This window comes from Cryptotermes secundus, unplaced genomic scaffold (assembly GCF_002891405.2).
Source record: "Cryptotermes secundus unplaced genomic scaffold, Csec_1.0 scaffold925, whole genome shotgun sequence".
Lineage (NCBI taxonomy): Eukaryota > Metazoa > Arthropoda > Insecta > Blattodea > Kalotermitidae > Cryptotermes > Cryptotermes secundus.
The window spans coordinates 283,536-308,838 of record NW_019733333.1 but is presented as its reverse complement, the minus strand read 5'-3'; the positions used below and the strand labels follow the sequence as shown (position 1 = coordinate 308,838).

Genomic DNA, 25,303 nt, shown 5'->3' with positions numbered 1-25,303 from the left:
AAAAAAAAAAAAAAGTGGTGGTTCAGCTAGGAACAGTTGTGTTTGGCAGTGTCAGCACCTGGTGTATTGCTGTGTATGTGAACTGTGTTTTGTTTTACACTTTCTTCACAAAGAATAAATTATACTCACATGCAAAGTGCAAGTGTATCATTAGACGCTTCTGCCTCCCTGTCTGAGCGAGGCCCGTACAAAAGATCCTGAGATAGTCTCATCTCTACCTTCTGAGGTAAGAAAATTCACCTGTGTTCCTTTGGCAAAGAGCATCAGCAACAGCCGCTGCAGGTGGAAGCCAGGTGAAGGAACAGGAAGGTAAAGGGGGACGGCGACAACAAGAAGGTGACACCCAACGTAAAGAGCATTACAGAGAGAGCGGTTATAGAGGTGTGGAGAAGTGGGAGAACAGTAACGTGTCGATAGCAGAGATGGAATGCGAGGGCAAAAGGGAAAATCTTGCCTAACTTCACCCCTTGCGACTTTTCTTTTGGAGCACAACTGTCACAACACGTCATGGCGGTGTTTTATTAAACACATGAACGACTTCACAATAACTGTCACATGAATGCCCGCTTACCGCAGTTCAGAAATGAAATTTACAGATATATTAAGGATTTCTAATAAATTCCACTGTCATGATAATTTACAGGCACGAAAGAAATTTTACAATGTAACACATTCCACAGCCTAAAAGTGAAATGGGCGAATATGAAAATTAACCTACATGTTTACTGCTCACACGTGGTTCTGCAATGTCAAAACCGCCCCTAAAATGTTGTATACACAAACGGACTACTGACGAGTTTTGTCTTCTGGGATATGTCGTCCGCTGAAAGTCAACCGAAGTTTCGGAGGACTACCCGGCATTATATCCCAGAATATAGAACTCTACCACCGCTATGAGAACCTCAAATTCAACATAAACGTACCACAGCTGCTATGAAAATGCAAGGTTGCGAAGTACAATGCTGCAGTTAAGTTACTGCCAGTGGACAATGACCATTTCAAGAGCATATCCCTCAAAACAACTGTGCTGGAATAAATTTGTGCTTCATATGACTTCTGATATCATTATTGCTGATTTCAACAGGAACGGGACGAACAACCTTTAGAAGGGAGCAATGAGACGTGGACGGCGCAACGCTCGGTAACCCCCCCCCGCGGTCACGTAACAGGGGACACCGTGGTGAGGGGGTGTTTACTGAGCGTTGCGTAATGATGGAAGGAGTGGAGGTATGTGACGTCACTCGCGAGACCGCAGAGTTCACGTGACCCCTACTTCCTGTTGCGCCATCCATGTCATAAGATCATCACATTTGTAGGTCGATTTTCAACGGAGTAAACGACGCTATAGCCCAGAAAATGGCTCTCTCGATTTCACTTTATCTCCTATATCTGGGCTCAATCACTCACGCCGAATGCAGCCTGCGAGTGTCCTTTCATTTCACAAACTGTTAACGCTCCTTTCCTCTTCTTTTAAAAGACGGTGGCGCATATTTTCGGGGGGGGGGGGACTTTACGAAAATGTTTACTAAATGTTCTGTGCACTTCTCGGGTGAGTTCACACAACACATAAATAACTTAGAAAGGTGCAGAATTTGTCAGAGGTACAATCTTGTGCTCACTGCAGGCCAGATATATGCATGTACGAGCAGAAAATACAGCAGAAAATTTTCATAAAGCTGCCAGTGGATGCGTACCCAACGTACATTGCGGTTCCTTAATGGTCTGAAGTTGAACAGTCCTGTTCTATGCGCTTATTGCAAATGGCTATTTTGCACCCCCCCCATCGTAATTAATTTATTTACTCCCCATACAAACAGCCCTTGGGCTAATGACCTTTTCCTTCAAACTCGAAGGTAGGAGATATATAGCTTTCTCATATTTTTAGTAAGAAACCTGGATAGCGTAGATGGTATAGGGACTGACTAGGGGCTGGACGACCCAAGGGTCGGAGTTCGAGTCCCGGTAGTGTCAAGAATTTTCTCTTCTCCATGTCGTCCAGACATGGCCCCACCCAGCATCCTAGCCAACGGGTACCAGGGTGCTGTTTTCCACGGGTAAAGCAGTAGAAGCTGACCATTCGTCTCCAACTAGTGCCGAGGTCAAGAAAATGTGGATCCATATATCCACTCCCCCATACGCCTTCATGGCGTAGTGCTCAATTACTTAAGCACAAGAATTTTACATTTAATAGCCAACTAATTACACAACGCAGTCATTCTTGATACGTTAACACATGGATGGTGGAACAATCACCGCCATTTCTGGAATATGAAGATTCATTACCTGGTTCACAAGAACCTTCATCAGTCCCTGTACAGAGCAGAACTAATTCGGCCTCCACTCTCCCACATTATTTAAGATTTACTGTAACATTATCAGTCCACTGATGCCCGCATTCATTCAATCTTTATGGTACAAAAATCCGCGAGCGAGGAACCAGCGTGAGCAGGTAACCAGCAGACTGAGCCACCAGTCGAAATCACCCCGCTAACTATTTTTTTTTAATTCGCTTATTGGGGGGTGGAGTCCAGCTCGGTCCACTCGGCACGGCGGCCACTGATTGGCCTATTACAGCCTACCCCGGGTGATTATGATGGAGAATTTGGTGGAATGAAAACTGGCAGGGGAAACCGAAGTACTCGGAGAAAACCCGCCCCAGAGCCACTTTGTCCACCACAAATCTCACTTGATCAGACCCGGGATCGAACCCGGGCCGCCGCGATGGGAAGCCAGCGACTAACCGCTTGAGCTATGGCACGGCCTCTACACCAAAACACCCAGCTAAGCGTATAAGAACAGAGGGAGGGAGACTGGGCCACATGTAAAATGAATAGAGGAGAGGGGTAGGGTCAGAGATCGGTAGCAAGGCCAGGCGAGCAGGTAGCAGAGATCGGGCCAGAGAAGGCAGAGGAAAGTTGTCGGTGATGAGACTCTTCCGCCTTGCCTTGACCACCTCATACTTCGGCTTCAATTGCCAGTTTTATGAAGACATCGATGGTGTGGCCATGGGCTCACCCATGTCTCCGGTCATCGCCAACTTCTACACGGAGGACTTCGAGGAGGGGACGCTTGACTCGGTCCCCCACAAGCCCCTCTCCTGGTTTCGCTATGTGGACGACACCATCTGGCCAAATGAACCGCCAAGCTGAAGGACTTCCTGAACCACCTGAACAGTACCCACCAGTGCATTCAGTTCACCATGGACACCGAATGTGAGGGCCACCTCCCCTTCATTGACATAGATATTTACAGGAGACCTGATGGTTCTCTGGGTCTCAGAGTGTACCGTAAACCTACCCATACCAACCCCTACCTTAGTGCCGGATCCCACCACCACCCATCCAACGAGTAAACTGTACTTTCCACACTGGTGCATAGGGCTAGAGCTCTATGCAATGAAGGCGGTCTGCAAGTGGAATTGGTGTTCCTGAGGGACGTTTTCAGGCAGAAAGGTTACAACGCCCCACAGATCCACAGAGTCCTCAACCGTTGTCCGAGTATCAGTCAACCCGGCGATAATCCTGACTCTCGCCTTACTGCCCTATGTCGGTCCTAGATATTCAACCGAATTAGCAGAGTGCTGTCCCACCAAACATCGAGTCAATGGGCCTCCCAAGAAAGTAGCTAGTTCTCTGGCCGGTCAAAGATAGCTTAGGACTAAGAACACCAGGTGTATACAAAATCCCGTGTGTGCGGCAAGGTCTACATTGGACAGACAGGCCGTTCCATGGACATCAGGTTGAAGGACCGCATCAGCGGCTCACCCAGATAAGTCAGCCATGGCCGAATACAACATTGAATTGGGACACAATTTCACAATACCTACATCCTCACCATAAAATCCCGATTCCTTGGATCGCATCATTAGGGAGGCCACTGAGATTGAGCTCCAGCCCAACATGAACAGAGAGTTGCTGGTGTTTGTCTCAGCAAGTCATGCATGCCTCTCATTTGCTCCCTCAAGAAACCTCCTGAACATGACACCAGATCTACTCATACAAGGCTACACAGGTCAATACAAGCTCGGCAGCTCTAGCCCCGAGACTACTGTGTCAACACTCGCTCGCTATCCCTGGCTATTTCCCCACCCCTGACAAGTTTCCTCTACCTACTATGGCCTCCTTTCTGCTACCTGCTCGCCTGGTCTTGCTACTGATCTACGACCCTACTCCTCTCCTCTATTCATTTCCCATGTGGCCTACTCTCCCTCCTTCTGTTCTTATATTTCTGTGTGTTTTCAGCTGGTGGCTCAGTCTGCTAGCCACCTGCTCACGGATTCTTCTACCCTGAAGATGGAGACGATACGTTCTTCGGTTCACACAAGATCTACATGACGGCATATCCCAGAAGATGGCACTCTTCATTTTCTCTAACCGTTTTCCAATCTTTACTGATGTCCATGTTGTCATCTACTATTCCTTAGCTGTTTCGAGATTTTAATCCTGATACTGAGGGCCACGGTGAAAATACTGGACTTTCACTATTGAAACAGTTACACATGATGGGATTCTACTTCCTGATATATTTAGAGACTGTAATGGTCAAGATATCCTCCCTAAAGCTATAATATACTGCTTTTTTTAACTTTCACATGCCTCTTTAGACCAGACTTCGGACCAGCTACTTACATACTGAGTGTAATGATGGACTATAACAAAGGTAGTGGACTGGCAAAGGTGTGCAGCTCGCATCTGAAACTTCAGCAACTTTGCCCACATCCACGGTGTAAGAAGCCAAGATGGAATTAACATCAACAATTAACTAAGGCAGAACCCTAAAACTGGCAATTCTTTATATGACTGTTTTGTATCATACTGTGTATGTCAACTACTATGTATTTTTAATTCATCACAACACACTCACTTATAAACAGATAATCGAGGACATAATTTATTTACTAATAATACATGTTACAGGTTTCGGTGACATGTGACAATTATCAGGTGTTTAAAATAAGGCACTAACTGAACCAACACATCAACATTTGCTGCTTTACCATGTAAGTAATGAATCAACTAAAATGGAATCATACCTACTGTTACTGTTGGTTTATCAAATGTTGTGCTTTATTATTTACCACTGGGAAGACCAAAATGTAGGTGGGTGGACAATATTAAAATGGACCTTACAGATAGGATGGTATGGATTGGATTCTATTGATATGACTCAGGATAGCGCTCTTGTGAACATGGTAATGAACCTTCGGGTTCCATAAAGTGCTGGGAAATTCTTGAGTAACTGCAGAATTGGCAGCTCCTCAAAAAAGGGCTCAGCTCCATTAGTAAGTAAGTAAGTAAGTAAGTGCTTTATTATTTAACTTGCATTCTTTGTTCTGACACTGAAAGAACATTACATGTTTTGGAAGTCTAGCTAAATGGCACTAAATATTATTAGATATTCGTATATCAGTTTTTTATGGTTCTTTTTATTTTTATGATTTTGTGACCCTGTCAAGTGCAAGAAATCCCAGCCTGAAGCTTAGCACTAGAAACGTGGTATACCTAAACTTCTTTCTGTGTCCTAACTTCGTGTTCTCACTCTATGCTCTCCTTGTGTGGCTTCGTCAATAGTATTACTATTCACATTTCACCGTGTTCGTCTGTTCTCATTAGGTACCATGGCATCTTTAGGCGTAGTTGGCCATCGTCAGATGGTGTAAGATGCTGGGCTGGAGGAACCTGTTGCTCTGTTGTCGCCCTGCTGTGCTTTTCACTTTGGTGTAAAATATAAAATAAATAAATAAATAAGATATAAAATAAAATATTTTATTTTAGGTTGTGTACGATTATCAAGCCGTTGTTACTCATGTGTCTGCTGTATGTTTTCTTGATGTGTTTGTTTATCATTTTGTGCTGTGTGTAGCATAGCCTAAATACTGTAACGTGTTGGGCTACTGAAATGCCATTCGGATTGGTAATTGGGGTTATTAACCACTTAGTTACACAATCTCTCTTAATTACACTCAAATACAGCGCCATCGCTGATTTACACATGCTTCAGTTCACCGTTGAACACGCACTAGAATTCCGTCTTCCACTAGTCATCTCCTATCAACGGACCTTTGCACAGAAATGGTCACTTCAAATCACTCCAAATATTACACATGAAATCTTCCAGTCACACTTTACATAATCACAGGCTGACCTCCTGTATTCCTCTTTATTCCTGGTTCCACTTCGTCTGCTTACGTCACTCTCAAATACTCCCGTATACTGATGAGTTCTCACTGCAAATATTGCCGAATACTCCTGAATACTAACTCCTTCGGTATTCCAGTTTCTCTTACAAATCTTCAATCGGACAGGTGCAAAAACGCAGCTTGCTTCACCGTCGTGTGATGTCACAGCATAGAGTGGAAGGGGTGTTTACCACTGTGTAGCAACGGCTCGGTGAGGGGTGTGCGTGACGTCACTTACGGAAACACAGAGGTCACGGGACTCCTACTCACTGCATGATGATGTCATCGTGCCTGCGTGGGAGTCTTGTTTACCGGCTGGCGATTAGAGGCAAGTTGCATAACCTCGTTCTATTGTTGCGTAACTTAGCAACCGACTGTTTATCAAGTCTGTCTTCGTGGTAACTCGTTCCACATCCTGTCGCCCAGCAATGGGTTTACATGTCACAATACAATATTTTAGAAGCATTTTACAACAAAATGAGGGGCGGGACTGCGTGATGGCACAGCGGCAGGTTCCTTTAATCTGCCATCTATGCCTGACACCTGTCAATTGGGCCAAATCATGTTGTTATATATAGAGGGGAGACGAGGGCTTTGAGTTGCAAATATTAATATGTCGAAGAGGTAGCACAGGGACAAAGGGGAGTGATAGCACGAAGTCAGAGTATGCAGCGTAACAGTATGCTGCAGCATAATATCAGTCTTCCGTGCCATTTAAATTCATTTCTATCATATCAGGCACTTCAAATTCCATTTATACAGTGTGTATTAATGTGTTAAACACAGAAGTGACCATTTAAGTTTACTGTATCCTATTGTGTGGCGAAGGTTAAAATCTGTTTTGCTGAATTGTTTGCACCATTGAGTGTCAAAGGGAAGCAGACTAACAATGAAAACTACACATTTCAGAACATACTGTTAGGCAACGAAAGCGAAAGAAACAACTACACCAGCCGTTTCTATGTAACGGCTCTCCAAACAAGCATATTTCCACAACAACTGCATTGTAACGGAACTGTTTTCTACATGGTCTGTACAGAAATGTTTTAAGTAGGATTGTCTCTTATTCTTCTTGTTGAGTTTGGACTTGGACTAAGGAGCCTGAGGAGAGAAGCACCTGTGTGGTGGCAGGGTCGAATACCTCCACCGTGACCCTGTGAGTCGTAGGAGGCAACGAAAAGGGAAGTCTCAGATTTGAGACAGTAATATATGGTCTCGAGTGCCAAGGGACTGGGACTCGAGAAAGACTGCGCTTGCAAGGACCAGCAGCATATGCAAAAGACAGACCCGTCCTCTCGTGAGAGAGGGCGCCCAAATAAAACAAGACTGTAACTGTCAAACAGTAATAAATATCTGGTCATGAGCACCAGGAGGGTGCTCGACACCAAGACTTACTGATTGACTGGCTGTTAGTCACAATGCGATTTTGACTTTTGATTCTTCTTGTTGACAGATTAGCCAGTAGTTCAGTGTGTTGAGACACACTTGTGTGGTGGTGGGGTTGAATACCTCCATGACCCTGTGAGTTGTAGGAGGCGACAAAAAGGGAAATCTCAAATTTGAAACAGCATTATATGGTCTCGAGTACCAAGGGACTCCAGCCTGAGAAAGACTGCACTGGCAAGTACCAGCAGCACATACAAAAGGCAGACCTGCCTTCTTGTCAGAGAGGGTGCTCCTAAAAAACAAGACCGTAACTGTCAAAGAGTAATAAATATTTGGTCATGAGTCCCAGGAGGGTGTTTGACACCAAGACTAATTGACTGATTGGCCGTCAGTCGCAATGTGACTTTAACTTTTTGATTCTTCTTGTTACTTGTGTGGAGGCGGGGCTGAATACCTCTGCCGTGACCCTGTGCGTCGTAGGAGGCAACGAAAAGGGAAGTCTCAAATCTGAGACAGCAAAATATGGTCACGAGTACTAAGGGACTCGGACCCGAGAAAGACTGTGCTGGCAAGGGCCAGCAGCATATACAAAAGACAGACCTGTCCTCTCATCAGAGATGGCACACCACAGAAACAAGACCATAACTGTCAAACAGTAATAAATATCTGGTCATGAGCTCCAGATGGGGCTCGACACCAAGACTTACTGACTGACCGTCAGTCACAATGTGACTTTGACGTCTTCTGGGGCTCGACATCAAGACATACAGACTGACCGACCATCAGTTGCAATGTGACTTTGACTTGATTCTTGAGTCAGACTCTGAATTTCTCTGAGAAAGGAAAGAGCTAATAAGCTTGATCGAAAATTTTAATTCAGAACTCTGAGTTAGTCAGTCAGTTAGTGAGTTACTGTGTGAGTTAGAGGAGTTCGAGAGCCCAGAGGAAGGAAACGTCCACTGTTGAAAGCTGCTACTAAACAACGGCTAGTGAAGACTGTAACAGACTGAGAAGATCTTGTGAGGAAGCACGAGAGAACTAATCTCTTTAACAAGGCTATAAAATACGCAAAAATTATGATAAGAGCAATGGTAATATTATCCATCATCGCAGGGTGCATAGTTTTTGTGAGATTTCCCAAAAAATTATTCTCCCAAATCCCAGTGTCTAGACCTGCTCCAGCATCTGAACAAATCCCAGCCCTCACACTATCCTTTGAACAAATGCCAGTTGTAAAACTAATCTCAGCCTCCAAAGAAGTCCCAGCATCCACTCCAGTTCCAGTATCAAAATAAATTCAAGTATCTGAACCAATCTCTGCCTCTGAAGAAGACCCAGTTGAAGCTCTCTACACAGCAAACGAAATGGAACCAGCACCGACCTATGAATTCCACTGGTGGAGTTTACCAGAAGATGAGCAGAATTTCTGGTTGATATTTGTCCCTTCCAGCCTCTTCATTATCCCCATTTTGTTAGTGATGCTGCAGCACCTCAACAGCATTGGCATGAGGAATATGAGAGAACAGAAGGGGACACAGCTGCAGATAAATTTACAGGTGGGTAAAGGTTTCATACGACAGTTAGGTACAGTGAGGTTTATACAAGAGGGGCAAGATGGACGGAATGCTCAATTGCAGAATGAGACGAAATCAATGGAGGCAATGAAGGTAAAGGAAAGACACTTTGCTAAACCTTAGAATGTGATGGATTTAGTGAAGACGGGGATAAAGGAGCTGGACAAACACCTTGCTCAATTACAGAATCAGGTGCATTTGATATAGATTATGCTGAAGACAAGAGGCAAATGATATGCTCAAATCCAAGTAGAGATACATTCAATGAAGATGGGTGGTGGTGGAGAGATGGGTTTCGGTGTCTATGGAATAGATGGTAGGCAATCCAGCATCCATGGAGCACTCCTGTCAAGATGAGGATGCCAAGGAAATCGTTCCTATCAGCAAGATCCCTGTGCGCTTGGTGCCCCTGCTAAATGCCAAACAAGTGGGATCCAAGTTGGGAACTCAGGACAATGTGTGCTACAAGCCTTGTGGGGGGGGGATGTAAAGATGGACACCCTGAAGCTGGATTCCAGCAAGATGCAGGCAGTTCATGCCAAATTTTATAGGAAGGACCAGTGATATAGGTGAGACCTGAAACCAAAAATGACTGTGCTTGTGGTTACCATTCAGTCATCAGTCAGCCATGACAGGAGCCTTTGATCACAAAGGCACCAAAAGGACTTACCATTGTTAGAAGCCACTACAAAACAAGGTGTACTTAAGACAGCAGAGTTGAAAGATTTGGAGTGTGTTGTAGTTGTTTGTAGAGTACTTCCAATTAAAATGTTCTGCACATATTTTTGTTATAATGCAGTTTCATGGTATATATATTTTTAAAAGGAAATATCTGTATTAGGGATATTTTAAAATGAAAGAAACATAGGAGTATAAATATAATTTATGATTCATATTGGAGACCTTAATGAAGTAGTCAAATTGTCACCACTTGAAAGTTATTAATTTCCAGCAGAATAATGACATGATACTGCCTAACGGAGCTTATGTGATGCTTGAAGCATGTAGAATAAAAAATATTCACTTAAAGTGATAATAACTACTACAATATTAAGATAAGTTTTCACCAAATCTAGAGTTGTTTGAGAATTTGGCAGTTATTGCATTCAGAACACGAGAAAAACCACGCCTTTTGTGTTATACACAAACTACACTACATTAAGAATAACTGCCAAACAGACAGCAAATCAAATTGAGTATTGGCGATTGTCTGGACAAATTATTCATGGACGTTCTCTCAAGAGATTATGAGAAAGATATTAAACACAATGTTTGGTGAGTGTTCAGTCTCTTCTTTCTAGGTACAGTATGTTTTATATAAAAACCTTCTGCCCCTAAGTTGGCTTCTTGTCACCCTATGTCCAATACTGTTTAAACATGGTTTAATTATGGTTTAATGCATAAAGTGATCTTCATGCCACAGGACAGTGATAAACAATAAGACCAGCATCTGACGTTATATCCTTATATTTTTTAGAGTCTGATTAATGAAAATTCGACTGCCTCTGTGGTCTAGTGGTCAAGAATTCCTGCCTACAGATCCAGGGGTCCCTGGTTCGATTCCTGGCACTACCAGATTTTCTGAGAAGTAGTGGGTCTGGAATGGGGTGAGGATAACTGAGGAGCTATCCGAAGGATATATAGCATCACCTGTCCAGAATACCGAGATTAACGGCCATGGGGGATCCGTTGCGCTGACCATGTGACACCCTCTATCTGCAAAAGTTTGCATTAAATTTGCCGACAAGCAGCGGTTGCTCGGTTGGTATAGTTCATTTGCAGACTACAGGCCATGGAGGAGGAGGAGGCCAACTTACATTATTGAACTGCTTATTAAAATGGTTCCATTACAGATAGTCCTGTCTTACATAACCATTTTAAGATTACAATATTATAAAATATAATGGACTGATGATTACATTAAGTCCATACTTTATTTCAATTATTATAGCTATTTGTTAAAATCAGTAGTTAAAACTTAAAAAAGCCTACTGTGTATGGGGCGTTTTAGTGGAATATGGAGCAGGGGAAATGGGGCAGGGAGGTGGTATGTGTTGAATACTATCATGTTAGGGTATGTTCTATGTGGAAACATCTGTGTTTTGTATGCATATATGTATATATCTTTGGGGAGGGGGGATGCTTCGAATTTCCAGTATATATTTAGTAGTGATGTCTTCATTCTAACTTGTTTTGGTGGTTCATCTGAATAATTAAGAATACGAGTTGTAGCTTTGTGAATGGTTTTGGTAGTCAAAACTTCCTGCATGTACTTAAATATTTAACACTCACTGGATATTCTGTGGCCCTACAGTGAATTGTTTTTCATGAGTTTATTGTTTGAAGTTACTATTTCCTGGTTATGTATTTAACTCTATAGTACATTAACACTATACAAAATCCAACTTCCAGGAAACCAGAATAACAGCAACATCAGCCATAAACTCATGGAAAACACTTCCATACAAGACAACAAAAGAGCCAACAAATTTTATTAATACTGGGTATAATTGTGCTCATATTTTGAATATATGTTTCTGCTGATGTTGGAGCAGCCACAACTAGTCAATTCGTTTGTCTGTAATACTTCTGTTCAAATTTACAATAATGTTGTTCCATTATTGTTCCCAGTATGTGTACTATTTCCTTTTGGCTAGTTTCGTTGATACCTGAGCTGGGATAGCATAGTCGGTATAAAGACTGACTAGGGGGGGGGGGGTTACTAGTGAAGACAACACCACACGCTGCTAGAGGGAACAACACACAAGCAAGGGGCATATTACAGATTGCAGATGTAACAGAACAACGAGCTAACAAACATAAAAACAAGCTGCTGAAGTAAAACATCTGGAATAAATCACACAGCTCTAAACAAATGGATGACGGCCCTTATGAGGTGGAATAGGATTTTACAAAAGTAATTGAAAAATTCTACTGGATTTTATTTTATTTTTAAATGGACAACAGCACATGATTCTAGAGCACATCAGAGCAGTGTAGCAGTTTTGATACATTAAGACACCTGAAGATGGCCATCTATGGCCAAAACATGTGTTAAATGGTGAAACTGAACGAATAAAAAGGAACAATTTGTTACAGTACTGACTGACCGACATAGACGCTTTAATTTGAATCTATACATTCATTCCCCCAAATGACTTCATGGCGTAGTACTTTCTATGTTTTCTATACCAAATGAGCACATTCTAATGTCATTAATTTCATGGTTTTCAGATCTGTAATTAGATGAATGGCATTGGGTATACTGTATGTATATAGCAGATGTAGGTAGTTACGTAATGTTTTCGTTAAATGTTCTGCTAATTCATATGCAGGTGTGTTCTTACAACTGATTAATGGTCCGACTGGTTATTTGGTTTGTCTTATTATTATTATTATTATTATTGTTTGTATTATTATTATTGCCTGTAATTCGTCTTTGACTTTATGTTGCGTTTGTCCATAATGCAATTACTTGTATCTACCCTGTGCTCTCTGTAATTGGCCTTGCGGCTGTTGAGTCGGCATATAAATAATAAATAACTGAATTAATTTTATTGTGGCATGGCTGTCTGGGGATGTTGGATTCATGTTTGTATATATCATATGGTTTCTTGTTGTAAGATGTTGTTACTTTGTTTTTGTATTTGTTTTGGTAGTGCTATGTAGGACTGTTACTGATCACTGTGAATTTCTTGTACGAAGTTGTTTGCTTTATGTTGTCATTCCTCTTGTGTTAGTATAACTATTGTTTTTCCTTTATCTGCTTCAGTTATGTCAAGTTTATTTCCTGATGTTTTGCTTTCTTCATCTGTTATTAGCTTCCATTCCTTTTCATTTTATTATTTGTCATTTTTGGGTGATTCTTGTGATAGCTTTTGCTACTGCAGAGACAGAACAACGAAATGTAACATATAATATATACCTTATAAATAAAACACTAACATAACCCCATTACAAATACACCAGACATGTGAATACAAATAAAGTAACAATGGCATGATAATCTAAAAATAACCGAAAATGAAATATTTTGGAAGCATTTTACATTAAAATAAAAAGCAGAACTGCACGACAATTGAGCAGCAGGTTCCTCTAATCCAGCATCTTAGACACCTGATGAAAGCCAGTTAGGCGAAAACATGTAGTGCTGTATACTGAGAAGGGCTGAGGATGTTGAATTGTGAATATTAGTATACTGACGAAGTTGCACAAAGAAGTGAGAACAAGAAGTTAGAAAGAACATCAAGTATGCATGGTTTATTTTACGGGTAACTCAGGCAAAGAGTGGGCCACTAGTAAAACACAAAATTAGTGATGCTGAATGCCAGGCAGCTCACACCAGTTGGACAATTAGTTCAACCATTTACTCAGAAGATAATTCAGAGCTTATTTGGTTTGTCTTAGTTTTAAGGACATCACTACACGTTTTAAGGACATCACCAGTTACTAGCGGTACAATCTTCACCTGTATTTAACCAAACAAAACTGCCTTCAGGAAGATATACAAAATATCCAACAAAAAGGCCAGTTTGTTGTTTTCCGTGTACTTCATACAACACTCTTAAAAGATGACTCACGAAAATTTGTTAATCTCATGCACCATTACCTGTATGTTTAACCAAATCAATTAATCAACAACGTACACATCAAATATCCTAAATGTGGTTAAGTTCAGTGACCAGACCGACGTATTAGTCACTCTGTAGGCCGATGTTCTACGTGAATCAAAGCGCACTGAAGTTTTTATTCAACACACTTTACATTTAGAGGTTTTATGAAGACAGCTGGAGGAAAACAAGAGGCCATCTTGTACTTTGATGGACCGTCCCACTTCCAAAACCGTCAAGACTGCATAAGAGTGCAATGGAAAACAAAATAAACACATCTGTAGCCACAGACGAACTGTAAATGTCGCTCCTCACCTGATGAAGGGCTGTCAAACCATCAACGTTTGCCGTGTCAATGTCAGCTCCCTTTTCGAGCAACCGCAATACTTCTTCCTTGTCGCCTGCTGCACATGCTGCCAAAAACACACATCCTGCAGAGAACTGGACTTTTCTACTCTTATTATTAGGCACTGCAGCTTCACGATTAGTTTCCGATTCCTCCCACCGTTTCAACTGTTCAGCCCGCTTAAAAAGAGCAGAATTTGATCTGGTCTCATTAGACATTATGATCAACACTGCCCATACGTTTATGAAATGAACATGGAGGGAGCGGTCAAGCTAAACTCGCATTTCAGTATCACACAGGGATTTGGTTTTCCAGTTGTCCAGTTAATGAGCCTTGCCTACGAGCAAACTAAAGATATGAGCGTACGATAATTCAGCATCTTAAAGTATAAAATTGCCGCAACCCACAGAATTCACATTTTATCTTGAGCATTCCAACGAAAGTAATTAAAAAACCACAATGACTAACAAAATAATGTGTCTAAATATCATTTCCCTGTAGATACACTACATACATACTAATACGAACATAAACGATTACTTTCACATTAAACGTAACAGAGTAAAATTTCTGTCGTGAGTTTGAATATTTCGCATTGGTAGCTTGGCAAACCTGTGAATCATGGCCACTCTGATCATTACTGTGCCACTGATATGTAGGATACCAATTGGAATGTTCACTTGTGACCTTTGAGGTTATCACACGGACTACCGTCTTCTGATGTATGACGCCGTATAGTCTGGTAGAAGTTTACTAGCGGTGTAGGATTTGCGGTTCTTGCAGCGATGGTTATTAAGGGTTCTATCATCTTGGAATATAGCGCCGTGTAGTCAGTTTAAAGTCCTCCGTCGTTTCGAAGGAACGTATCATCTCCATCTTCAGGGTCGAATAAGAAGCTAAGCAAGAAACCGACGTAAGCAGGTGACAAGCAGAGCTCTGCTGTCACTACGCGTTATATCCCAGAAGATAGAACTACATGCTTGACTTATTCTCCAACCCTGAGGATGGAGGCAGTACATTTTCTCTGAAAGATCAGAGTAAACGTCGGGACATCCAAGAAAAGTGGTATTCTTCAATGATCTCTTGATTTAAGTTAATGGAAATTAATAAGATTCATGGTTTTCACGAAAGTGAAAATGAAGCTGTACCTGTGTTATGATATCCAATAGGTCTGTAGGTGGTTATAATTTTTTCCGAGGAACGTACCGCCTTTTTCTCTAGGTAGATATCTGGCACGATCTCTATTCAACTTACCTGTATCCATTCATAAAATTTCTTTTCCATTATTCCAATCCATCCGTCCATCCGTCTACCCTTTCATTTGCCGATTCGTCCGTCCATTTGTTCATATATCCAGTGATACAATATCTATATTCTACGAAGGACGTATGTGATTTCTAGTGCGGCCCATACGTGCGTGTACAGTAGCAATCTTACTGAACTATATGAAGAAGTTTATAGACGTCATAAAGAGCTCAGTAAAATAAAAATTAAATTCAGCTGGTGACGTGTATTTTCTAATTTGCTATTGCAAAAGAATGTTATTAGAATTATAACGAATTCTAGACCAAGAGAGTCTTGTAGGGATATTTGTTACAATTTGGAAATAATGACGTTCTACTCTCAGTACACATATTCATTACTTTTATACACATTTAATAACAAATATTTATTTTATTTTAACAATGAGATTCACAAATATAAAACTGAGCCCTCAGTAATTTATATTTGTCTGCAGTTAACCCAACAAAATACAATAAAGTTGCGTACATATCAGGTATTAACAGTTTTTAATTATCTTCCTCAAACAATAAAAATGTTGGCGACTGATGAGAGAAGTTTTAAATCTGCATTGAAGAAGTTTTTATATCACCATTCTTTTTATTCAAGGAATGAACGTTATCAACATAATTGGTCATAAGTGTGTAAAATTGTAATGTATTTAATTCAGTTAATATACTCGTATGTAATTTTAAATAAAATTGTGTGAATTCAACTTTTATAGTAAGTTGTTTTTAAAGTATGTTTATTAATTAAAATCTTATTTTTTTTTTTGCGTTATATTATTATTTATGTTAATCGATTGATATAGATGATTTTCATTATGTGACTCATATAATTTTATATATGTATTTTGATATATCTATTTTCAAATGGACCTTTTCTACAACCTATGTTTGTTACTTGTATGGATATATGGGAAATAAAGGAACTGAATGAATGAATGAATTCATCGGCTAGAACTGACGAGCTTGAAAAGTATTAAACTCGTATTACAGGAATAAAGGACAATTTACATTCTGTCAAATGTGACAATTTTTTGGACTGTTATGTGTTAAAAATACAGGAATTTAGAGACTTTTGAAAGAAGATGTCAGCAGTTTCTGCGCCTACATAGTATTTTGAACGAAAATTTTCGTTAATGAAGTGGAGAAAATCATGTTTAAGCGTAGTGATTGGAGATGAACCTTTGGCTTGCTTATAATGACATCCTACGCCGAGTGTAGGCGCTAGAGTTCTTTCCATGAGATGTTCGTGACTTCATTGGTCATTCGTCATCACTTAATACCCCAAGGAACCAGTTTGTTACTCATGTTTGGCGCAGTGATAGAGAAATGGAGAAAATGAGTGTGCTAATGGCGAGGATTTCTGTTCACTTCGTATAAACTTTGAAAAAGTGCTCCTGCTTAATTTTTTTTTCAGAGTTGTGTGCAGCAAAGTCACGTATGTAGCACTCAATAATTTACATATTTTTTTTTGTAATCTTTATGTTTTTAACGCTACAATAAGAGAGCACATTTAATTAGAAGTGCCTGTGCATATCATTGACATTTTATAACTTTTATTTATTGGAATTAGTGGTTTCCATTTAGATGTTAAACCCAGATTATATGATTTTGAAGCACCATGTTTATAATAACGAGGTTCCTGTCAAACAAGTATAATATAGGCCGTCGATACTTTTGACCATAGTTGCTTGATGGCATTGACAGCAAGCTGACAGTGCAGTGCTTTCATACCGTTGCACGGTATATAATGTCGCCAAATATCGCAGGGTACGTGTAAAACATGAATACAGAAGTCTAACATGAATTTCTAGCAACTGTAAAGTGTAGGCAGGGTATTCCTTTTTCGTAATATTTAAACGGAATCAATGGAAGGATAAGAGCAAAGGGGACTGTTCGAATTGATTTGATGCCATAGGATCTTACTACCCGAACTGTTTTGGTTGGTCAGACACAGTGATAAGTGCCAAGAGAAAACATTTAGACATTAACTAATATGTTAAGTAGTAGTAAACATGTTACTTTCGCCCTTCCAAAACAAGTGTTCCATTTCAGGGATTAATTGAAGTATAGTACATTAGTCTTATGAATGTAGTTGTATAATAGTAAATTATGATTGAAGTTAATTTTTCATTATTTAAGGCTGAATTTATGGCGAAAATTTCTGTGTATCTAATATGATATGCAGACTGCTAAAATCAAATAGACCATGCTGCTTGGTAATATATTTATTGCAGAGTGGAAAATGTTAATAGAACATTTTAATATTATTTTCAAATTATTGATAAGAATTTTACAGAATGAATGAGTGAATGAATGTTAGAAATGGTTATGAATGTATGAGGGGTAGGCCTTCTCGGCCCTTGCACTGCAACCTACAGCGGTATATTGCACTTCAGAAACAGTTAGAAACGAACTGTATATACTGTATGGATTTCTTATTGAATTGTGATATTCATGTTGAGCTTAAACTTGAAATTACTTGTGTATTATTTTTGTGTTGTTTGCTAGTTGTCCAGTAGTAGACATTATTATTGTAAGTACCAATCAAGATCTGTAAGACTAAATGTTGTTGTCAGGTCTCCTATGTATTTGAGTGGGTCTGGGTTCAGAGTTCAGCCCAGACATTGGCAATTCTGACTGATGGTTTTGTGGTTTTCTGCAGCTACTCCAGGAAATGCTGACATAGTACCTCAAATTGGACATGACCACTTCCTTTCACATTCTTCTCTATTTATTTTCCGCTGACTCGGGTAATGCTTGCCACCATTCAGTCCAGAACCTTTTGTCATCTCATCTGCTGTCCCAAAACATAAAAATTATAACATACAAAACTATAATTTTGCCTGTAGCTCTGTATGGGTGTGAAACTTGGTCTCTGACATTAAGGGAGGAACAGAGACTGAGAGTGTGTGAGAACAAGGTGTTGAGGAGAATATTTGGAACAAAGAGGGATGAAGTAACAGGAGATTGGAGAAAAGTGCATAATGAGGAGCTTCATAACTTGTACTCTTCTCCATGTATAATCAGAATGATCACGTCAAGGAGGATGAAGGTGGCAAGGAATGTAGCATGAATGGTTGAGAAGAGGGAAGCATATAGGATATTGATGGGAAAGCCAGAAGGAAAGAGACCACTGGGAAGGCAAATGAATGAATGAATGATTGAATGTATAAGGGGTGGGCCATCTTGGCCCTTCCACTGCAACCACAGTGATCTGTTGTGTCCCCCCTTCACAGCAATCCTGCATTTCGAATGGAGCACAGGATTTTGTACGTGGGGATGTCGAAATAGACACTTGATTCCATAAAATATTGACCCAAGTGACATAATCTTAAATAAGCTATGGCCTCACATTTGCACAGGATATGTGTGGCTGTTTCATTTTCTTCTTGACACCTCTCACAAGTTGGACTATTACTTATACCCATTTTGAAGAGGTGTCCTTTAAGGTGACAGTGTCCTGTAACTAGTCATACCTCCCATCATAGCTGGTTTTGCTTGCCTGAGTCCAGTCAAGGATCCCCAGTATTTCTTGTGATTCATATTTGTCCAGTCCCTGATTGCCTTTCTGGCGACTCCTATAGAGATGCCACAGGCTGGTTCTGGACCTATGAATGGATGTTCAGCTCCAATCTTGGCAATTGGTCTGCTATTTCGTTTCCAGCAATACCCTCATGCCCTGGCACCCATTTCAGTTGTACCCTGTTATGTTTGGCCAGTTCCATGAGAGTTTGGTGGCAATCCCAGACCAATTTTGAATTGATCTGGTGTTTGTCAAGCGCTTTAAGTGCAGCTTGGCTGTCAGATAGAATGTAGATGTTCCTATTTCTGTAGTTCCTATCTAGATTCTCCATAATACATGCCTTAATGGCATATACTTCTGCCTGGAATACTGTCGTGTACTGCCCAAGGCTGAAACTAAGTTTCCACCTCGTGCCACAGCCGTACACACCAGCTCCAGTGCCCTTATTTATCTTGGAACCATCTATATACCAGATCAGTCCCCCTTTTCTATCGGGCCGAAACCCGTCTTCCCATTAACTCCTGTCAGGAAATCTGACCGTGAATGGTTTTTCATATACATGTCTCAGTATCATTTTGTCAGACCCCAGTTGTAATATCAGGGTTTTTTTTTTTCTCCCATGTTTTGAGTTATTTATGCATGTCTGAAACTGTCGGATTAGGTTTCCAGTGATCACTGCACTGGAGATGGTAGATTCCTGCCCTGGCCTCTGCCTCCAACTGTATATGCAGTGGGGGGAGTCCAAGGAGTGTCTCCAGTGCAGCTGTTGGAGATGTTTGAATTGCTTCTGTGATACCCAAGCAAGCCAGCCTTTGCAAAATGCTAAGTTCTGCCTTGCTTGTCTTGAGTTTAACTCTGGGCCACCATACTGTGGCACCGCATGCAATTATGGGTCTTACAACCGCAGTGTATATCCAATGCACAACATGCGGCTGCAGTCCCCAAGTTTTACCAAACATTCTTCTACATGTCCAGAAAGTCTTATAGGCTTTATTGATGACCTTGTCCAGCTGCTCTTTCCATGTCAGTCCCTTGTCTAATACTAGACCAAGGCACTTGACATCGCTGGAGAGCTGGATTGTCATATGGAAGAGGGTCAGTTCCTTAAGGCCCTTTATATTTCTCTTCATGGCAAATGGTATGATTACTGTCTTATTAGGATTGATGGAAGGGCTTGTTCTTTCAAACCATTGTTGGACCATGTACAGAGCTGTTAGAAGACGCTCTGATACTGTCAAAAGGAATTTTCCATTTATGAGGATTGCTATGTCATCAGCATATCCTACTGTATAATACCCATCATTATTAAGTCCCCACAAGAGATTGTCAACAACCAGGCTCCACAGCAGAGGCTAGAGCACACACCCCTGTGGACACCCCCTAGATGAGGACGCCCCCAGGGTCCTTCCTGATTGTGTGGCAGCTATGGTTATGCTTTCCAGCATAGCACTGATCCACCTGCATATTGCAGGCTCTATGCCATGCTTTCCAGCAGCTGGGAAGACCAAGGCGTAGGTGGGTGGACAATATTAAAATGGATCTTAGAGGGTAGGATGGGAGGGTATGGATTGGATTGATCTGGCTCAGGATAGGGACCAATGGAGGGCTCTTGTGAACACGGTAATGAACGTTCAGGTTCCGTAAAATGCTGGGGAATTCTTGAGTAACTGCAGATTTTGCTTGTCCTGAAGAAGGGCTCAGCTCCATAAGTAAGTAAGTAAGTAACCATCCCAGCAACAAAAGCTGCAGGGAATAGATTTGGTGACTATTCTGTGACACAGTGTTTGCATTGTGTGCCCTCTTCCGCCATTCATATTCAGCCAGTTGCAGCCTATGAGATCATAGAATGGAGGTTAGTGGCCCACTTGCAGTATCTATCTTACATATCTCTTAAGATTAGTGTTTCTTTCTTACTTAATTACTTATTTACTTATGGAGCTGAGCCACCAATTGTGCAGCCACTGAAGAATTTCCTAGCATTTTATGGAACTAGAAGGTTCATTACTGTGTTCACAAGAGCCCTCCACTGGTCTCTATCCTGAGCCCGACCAATCCAGTCCATGCCATCCTATATCTCTGAGATACATTTCAATACTGTCCACCCACCTATGCCTTGGTCTTCCCAGTGGTCTCTTTCCTTCTGGCTTGTCCACCAATATTCTATATGCAGTCCTCTTCTCCCCCATTCGTGCTACACACCCTGCCCACCTCATCCTCCTTGACTTGATCATTCTAATTATACTTGGAGAAGAGTACAAGTTATGAAGCCCCTCATTATGCAGTTTTCTCCAACCTCCTGTCACTTCATCCCTCTTCGGTCCAAATATTCTCCTCAACACCCTGTCCTCAAACACCCTCAGTCTATCTTCCTCCATTAATGTCAGAGACCAAGTTGCACACCCATACAGAACCACAGGAAATATTAGTGTTTTGTATGTTCTAATTTTTATATTTTGGGAGAGCAGACGAGAAGGCAAAAGGTTCTGGACTGAATGGTAGCAAGAATTACCCGAGTTCAATCTCATAATTTCCTCGTGAATCAGGTTTTGACTTGTTATGGTCGTTCCCAAATATCTGAACTGTGCCACATTTTCAAAGCATCTGTTTCCTGTCATTATGTCATGATTTTGCCCTGCATTTTGGTGACGAGACAGCAACATATACTTAGTTTTCTCTGTGTTTACTTCTAGACCAACCTTCTTACTTGCGTCAATTAAAGTTTGTGTGTTTTTTTTATGGTATCTACATTATCACCCAGTAGATTCAGATCATTGGCATAGACCAACAGCTGATGTGTCCCGTTTAATTTCATTCCCACCTGGTTTCCCTCAACCTTCCTAACGCCATATTCTAAGGCAAAGTTGAAAAGGAGTGGTGATAAAGCATCTCCTTGTTTTAGACCATTCTGGATAGAAAATTTATCAGACAAATGTCAGACATTTCGTTTAAATACATTTTAATCAACCTAACTAGTTTCATGGGTATCCCAAACTCTACCAGAATATTGTACAATACTTCCCTCCTAACTGAATCGTAGGGTTTCTTGAAGTCTACAAATAGCTGATGTACTGTGTCATTGTACTCCCATTTTTTCTCCAATATCTGATGAATGCAAAAGATCTGATCTGTAGTGACCTGATGATCCCCAATAATTTCATCTATATATGGACTTATCCTTGAGAGGTGAATATTGGATAAAATTTTGTATGAAGTTGATAGCAGTGATATCCCCCGATAATAACTACAGTCAGTTTTATCACCCTTCTTGTGAACTGGTACAATAATAGATTTCTTTCACTGATCAGGCAATTTTCCCTTATGCCAAATAGAAATAATTAGCTTATGGATCCTAGAATGTAATCACCTCCTGCTTGAACAAGTTCTGCTGGAATTTGATCACTACCTGGCAATTTATATCTTTCAATTTTGCAATAGCAATTTCAACCACAAAAGGGCTAGGATCAGGTAATAATGGGTCACCTGTGTGCATTTCTATCTGCCTAACATCAGTGACCCTATGTACATTCAGTAACTGAGAGAATTAGTTCTTCAACCTATTCAAAATGTTGTGGGAATCTGCAAGCAGATCACCATTCTCATCCTTCACTAAGTTGCTTCTAGGTTGGCAACCCTTCTTGAAGTCATTTATTCCCATATACAGGTCTCTACTGTTCATTGCAAGCTTATCAATTTAGTCTTTCAGATATTCCCTCTTTTTGTTCCTGAAATGCCTGCTGGTTTCACGTCTTATATTGTTCAGATTATTCCTATGTATTTTGCTTGGATCCTGTAACCATTGCAGTTTGGCTTGTTTTCTTTGGTCTAGTAATTTTGAGTATCCTTCACTGAACCATGGCTTGTGCTTCTTCAGTTCATAATAACCTAGACTCTCCTTGGCAGAAATTTTGGTATTTTCTCTAATAGTTTCCCAAGCTTTATAAACATCCACCTAGGTTTCCAAGTTTTCCAAGGCCGTGAACCTGTTTGAGGTTTCAACACGATACTGCTCTTTACCCTCTACCTCATTTAAATTCTTGAGATTGAACCTCTCCATATGAACTCTGTGCATTGTTTGTTTGCTCACTGGCAGGCTTTCCCTAACCTTTGCCTCCACCAGGTAGTGGTCAGTATCACAATCTGTTGCCCTGAATGATCGGACATCAAGTATACTTGAATGCTGTCTCCTATCTATCAAAATATGGTCAGTTTGATTGTGTATCTTCCCATCAGTGGAAGGAGTCTATTATTGTACCAGTTCACAAGAAAGGTGATAAAACTGACTGTAGTAATTATCGGGAGATATCACTGCTATCAACGTCATATAAAATTTTGTCCAATATTCTTTCAAGGTTAAGTCCATATATAGATGAAATTATTTGGGATCATCAGTGTGGGTTTCGACGTAACAGACCGACTACAGTTCAGATCTTTTGCATTCATCAGATATTGGTGAAAAAATGGGAGTACGATGAGACAGTACATCAGCTATTCATAGACTTCAAGAAAGCGTATGATTCAGTTAGGAGGGAAGTATTGTACCATATTCTGATAGAGTTTGGGATACCCATGAAACTAGTTAAGAGTAGGTTGATTCAAATGTGTTTAAACGAAACGTATAGTAAAGTCTGTGTATGTAAACATTTGTCTGATAAATTTCCTATCCAGAATGGTCTAAAATAATAACATGCTTTCTCGCCACTCCTTTTCAACATTGCCTTGAGGGAAGCCAGGTGGGACTGAAATTAAATGGGACACATCAGCTGTTGGTCTACGCCGATGATGTGAATCTACTGGGTGTTAATGTAGGATACCATAAAGAAAAACACACAAACTTTAATTGACGCAAGTAAAGAGGTTGGTCTAGAAGTAAACACGGAGAAAACTAAGTATATGTTACTGTCTCGTCACCAGAATGCAGGGCCAAATTATGACATAAAGATAGGAAACATATGTTTTGAAAATGTGGCTCAGTTCAGATATTTGGGATCAATGATAACAGATCGAAACCTGATTCAGGAGGAAATTAAGAGGCGATTGAACTCGGGTAATGCTTGTACCATTCAGTCCAGAACCTTTTGTCTTCTTGTCTGTTGTCCAAAAACATAAAAAATTAGAATATACAAAACTATAATTTTGCCTGTGGTTCTGTATGGGTGTGAAACTTGGTTTCTGAGATTAATGGAGGAAGATAGACTGAAGGTGTTTGAGAACAGGGTGTTGAGAATATTTGGACCGAAGAGAGCTGAAGTGACAGGAGGTTGGAGAAAAAAGCATAATGAGGACCTACATAACTTGTACTCTTCTCCAAGTATAATTAGAATGATCACGTCAAGGAGGATGAGGTGGGCAGGTCATGTAGAACGAATGGGGGAGATGATGAATGTGTATAGGATATTGGTGGGAAAGCCAGAAGGAAAGAGACCGCTGGGAAGACCAAGGTGTAGGTGGGTGGACAATATTAAAATGGATCTTGGAGAGATAGGACGGGTTGGTATGGATTGGATAGATCTGGCTCAGGATAGGGACCAGTGAAGGGCTCTTGTGAACACGGTGATGAACCTTCGGGTTCCATAAAATGCTGGGAAATTCTTGAGTAGCTGCAGAGTTGGCGGCTCCTCTAGAATGGCTGAGCTCCTTGAGTAAGTAAGTAAGTACATTACTTAAATACTTGAACAATTCTCGTGATTAGCGAAGCTCTTGTTGTACAAACTGTACCAAATCAGGCAAGCTATCTCAATAATTTGCTGAATAGCTCAGGTGCGGGTTAATCCCCCCCCCTCCGTGGGTGCAAAATAGCATCTACAAGTAATGGCGTTGATCTAGCTGTGACGACATAGATATAAACGAAGTGCATTTGAGGTGGTGAGGCGGAAACTAAAATAAACCAAGCTTCAGTAAGCTGGATAACTTGACTAATATAAACCGTCTCGAGGTAAAGAGACCAGAATAATATTTTGAATAGTTTGGGCTGCATCGTCGGAATTAGGTGACAAAATTGACTGCCTCTGTGTGCAAATGCATCCCCAGTGTTACCTCAGCTCCCTCCAGATAGCAGATCGCTGGTTAGTTAAACCACAGTTAAATTATTTTAGTAAGGGTTAACAGATGATGGAAGGTGTACGTGTGAAATTAAATCTAGGATTGCCATGGCAAAAGCTGCATTTAGCAAGAAGAAGAATCTTTTTACCAGCAAATTGGACTTAAATTTGAGAAAGAAACTAGTGAAATGCTATGTAAGATTTGAGGCTTTCACGGCGGTGACTATGAAGAAAGCAGTCTTCTGGGATTTGGCACCGTGTATATGTGGTGTTAACCGACGTTTCGGAGGAACGTATCGCCCCCATCTTCAGGGTTGAAGAAGTATAGGTAAATCTGCAAGCGACAACACCGTGAGACA

General features: G+C 40.8%; 2 protein-coding genes across 11 annotated transcripts in view; one reads left to right on the top strand and one right to left on the bottom strand.

Annotated features, from left to right (window-relative positions):
• LOC111868082 (protein phosphatase 1 regulatory subunit 12A) overlaps positions 1–14,634 on the bottom strand; it is a 160,741-nt gene extending 146,107 nt beyond the window's left edge. For 5 of the 7 annotated variants that reach the window (XM_023858461.2, XM_023858459.2, XM_023858465.2 and 2 more), the window contains exon 1: positions 14,064–14,634. In XM_023858461.2, the coding sequence (XP_023714229.1) occupies positions 14,064–14,312 (249 nt within the window). In that variant the 5' untranslated portion in view covers positions 14,313–14,634. The remainder of the gene's footprint in view (positions 1–14,063) is intronic. The other 2 variants (XM_023858464.2, XM_023858462.2) reach the window with 1 other exon arrangement.
• Positions 14,635–16,644: 2,010 nt separating this feature from the next.
• LOC111868080 (F-actin-monooxygenase Mical) overlaps positions 16,645–25,303 on the top strand; it is a 136,494-nt gene continuing 127,835 nt past the window's right edge. For all 4 annotated transcript variants that reach the window (XM_023858456.2, XM_023858458.2, XM_023858457.2 and 1 more), the window contains exon 1: positions 16,645–16,818. The gene's annotated coding sequence lies outside the window, so the exon portion shown is untranslated. The remainder of the gene's footprint in view (positions 16,819–25,303) is intronic.